The sequence below is a fragment of the Limulus polyphemus genome, unplaced genomic scaffold (genome assembly GCF_000517525.1).
Source record: "Limulus polyphemus unplaced genomic scaffold, Limulus_polyphemus-2.1.2 Scaffold6844, whole genome shotgun sequence".
Classification (NCBI taxonomy): domain Eukaryota; kingdom Metazoa; phylum Arthropoda; class Merostomata; order Xiphosura; family Limulidae; genus Limulus; species Limulus polyphemus.
The window spans coordinates 34,254-36,156 of record NW_013672454.1 but is presented as its reverse complement, the minus strand read 5'-3'; the positions used below and the strand labels follow the sequence as shown (position 1 = coordinate 36,156).

Below are 1,903 nucleotides of genomic sequence, written 5' to 3'. Positions count from 1 at the left end.
TCTGTAAACAATCTCTTAATCCTTTAATTTAACAACCATACAATCATAAAACCAATACTCATCTTCTGTAAACAATCTCTTAATCCTTTAATTTAACAACCATACAATCATAAAACCAATACTCATCTTCTGTAAACAATCTCTTAATCCTTCAATTGAACAGCCATACAATCAAACAATATTCATCTCCAATATCACACAATCATCTTCTTATCTTCAATAGAACAACTACAAAATCATTTTTCATGCATAAATATATGTGTACAAGAGCAGTTTGGCCATTTGTTTATTACACAGATGTATATTTGATAAGTGTTATAAAAAACATGGGAGAAACACTTTCCAGGGAGTTTTTAATACAACTTTTATTAGTAAATGTCTTATACAAAGTGTTGTATAAGTTGTGCATGAATATAATGAAACACATTTTACCAGTCTAACAGAAATGCAATGTTGGTTTATATTATACGAAAACTTACCAGAAAATGAATGCACAGTTCTGAGAGAGCAACTACATCAGATTTATTGACAGGTGGGGTAATCTTTTTGCTAGATACCACACAAAAGATCTACTGAGAAGGTGAAAACTTTTTATTAAATTTTGTTTCTTTAAACAAGTCATCAGTTTTATTTTCCACTGAATAATATATATATATTTTGTCCCTTTCAATTTTTCTTTTCTTTGTATATATGAGCCTTACTTGATACTTTTCTTCAAACCTTATAATAGAAATTATCATATTCATAGAATACATACTTCTGCCACGACACGGGGCTTAACATTTCCTTCGTAAGGACATCCCAGAGCACAAGACACATATCTGAAGCAAAAAATCACAGTAATCAAAACATTTCTTGTATAAATAATGTCAAAACTAAAAGCTATTGATACTGACACAGCTTTTATCTCCATATAAATCTCAATGGCCTCACTAGTTTACAATAAATAAAACCAGAGTTGAAATGACTTTTATATCAGTTTAAAAACATTAATTCTTATAATTTATGATGTAATATTACACCTAATACCAACATACAATTTTCCTTTCACATTTTTGTTTCTAGTTTACATAAGAAAATAATTTTTATCTTACGTGCTGTTACATTTTATCTTGCACACTGCTAAATCTACTCACATTTCAAAATCTATTTTGACAATCGAGGACCTACAAATATTAACTGTGGGTAGACAGTAGCTACACTTCATGAACGTTCTGTTATAATATGGTGGACATCTGTCTAAATGATGCTACTTACAGAAAGTATGTGGACATCTGTCCATATGCTGCTACTTACAGAGAAACACAAGGTGGGAAGTGGTACTTATAAACAAAGAAAGATTAACAGAGTGAGAAGTTTGTCACTTGCAAGAATAGGCCTTATATGAACCAACAACAAGGGTGTACAAGACCAGGATCTTCTGTAAGTAAGACTGTTATCAGGGGTGGACAAGCCCAGGATCTTCTGTAAGTAAGACTGTTGTCAGGGGTGGACAGGACCAGGATCTTCTGTCAGTAAGAGACTGTTGTCAGGGGTAGACAGGACAAGGATCTTCTGTACATAAGACACTGTTGTCAGGGGTAGACAGGACCAGGATCTTCTGTAAGTAAGAGACTGTTGTGAGGGGTCAACAGGACAAGGATCTTCTGTAAGTAAGAGACTGTTTTCAGGGGTGGACAAGACAAGGATCTTCTGTAAGTAAGAGACTGTTGTCAGGGGTGGACAGGACAAGGATCTTCTGTAAGTAAGAGACTGTTTTCAGGGGTGAACAGGACAAGGATCTTCTGTAAGTAAGAGACTGTTGTGAGGGGTCAACAGGACAAGGATCTTCTGTAAGTAAGAGACTGTTGTCAGGGGTGGACAGGACAAGGATCTTCTGTAAGTAAGAGACTGTTTTCAGGGG

General features: G+C 34.5%; 1 protein-coding gene across 1 annotated transcript in view; it reads right to left on the bottom strand.

The window, feature by feature from the left end:
- The window catches only part of LOC106474118 (hydroxymethylglutaryl-CoA lyase, mitochondrial-like), a 42,386-nt gene that overhangs the window by 7,659 nt on the left and 32,824 nt on the right, over positions 1 to 1,903 (bottom strand). The window contains exon 7 of the mRNA XM_013934809.2: positions 758 to 821. Within this exon, the coding sequence (XP_013790263.1) occupies positions 758 to 821 (64 nt within the window). The remainder of the gene's footprint in view (positions 1 to 757; positions 822 to 1,903) is intronic.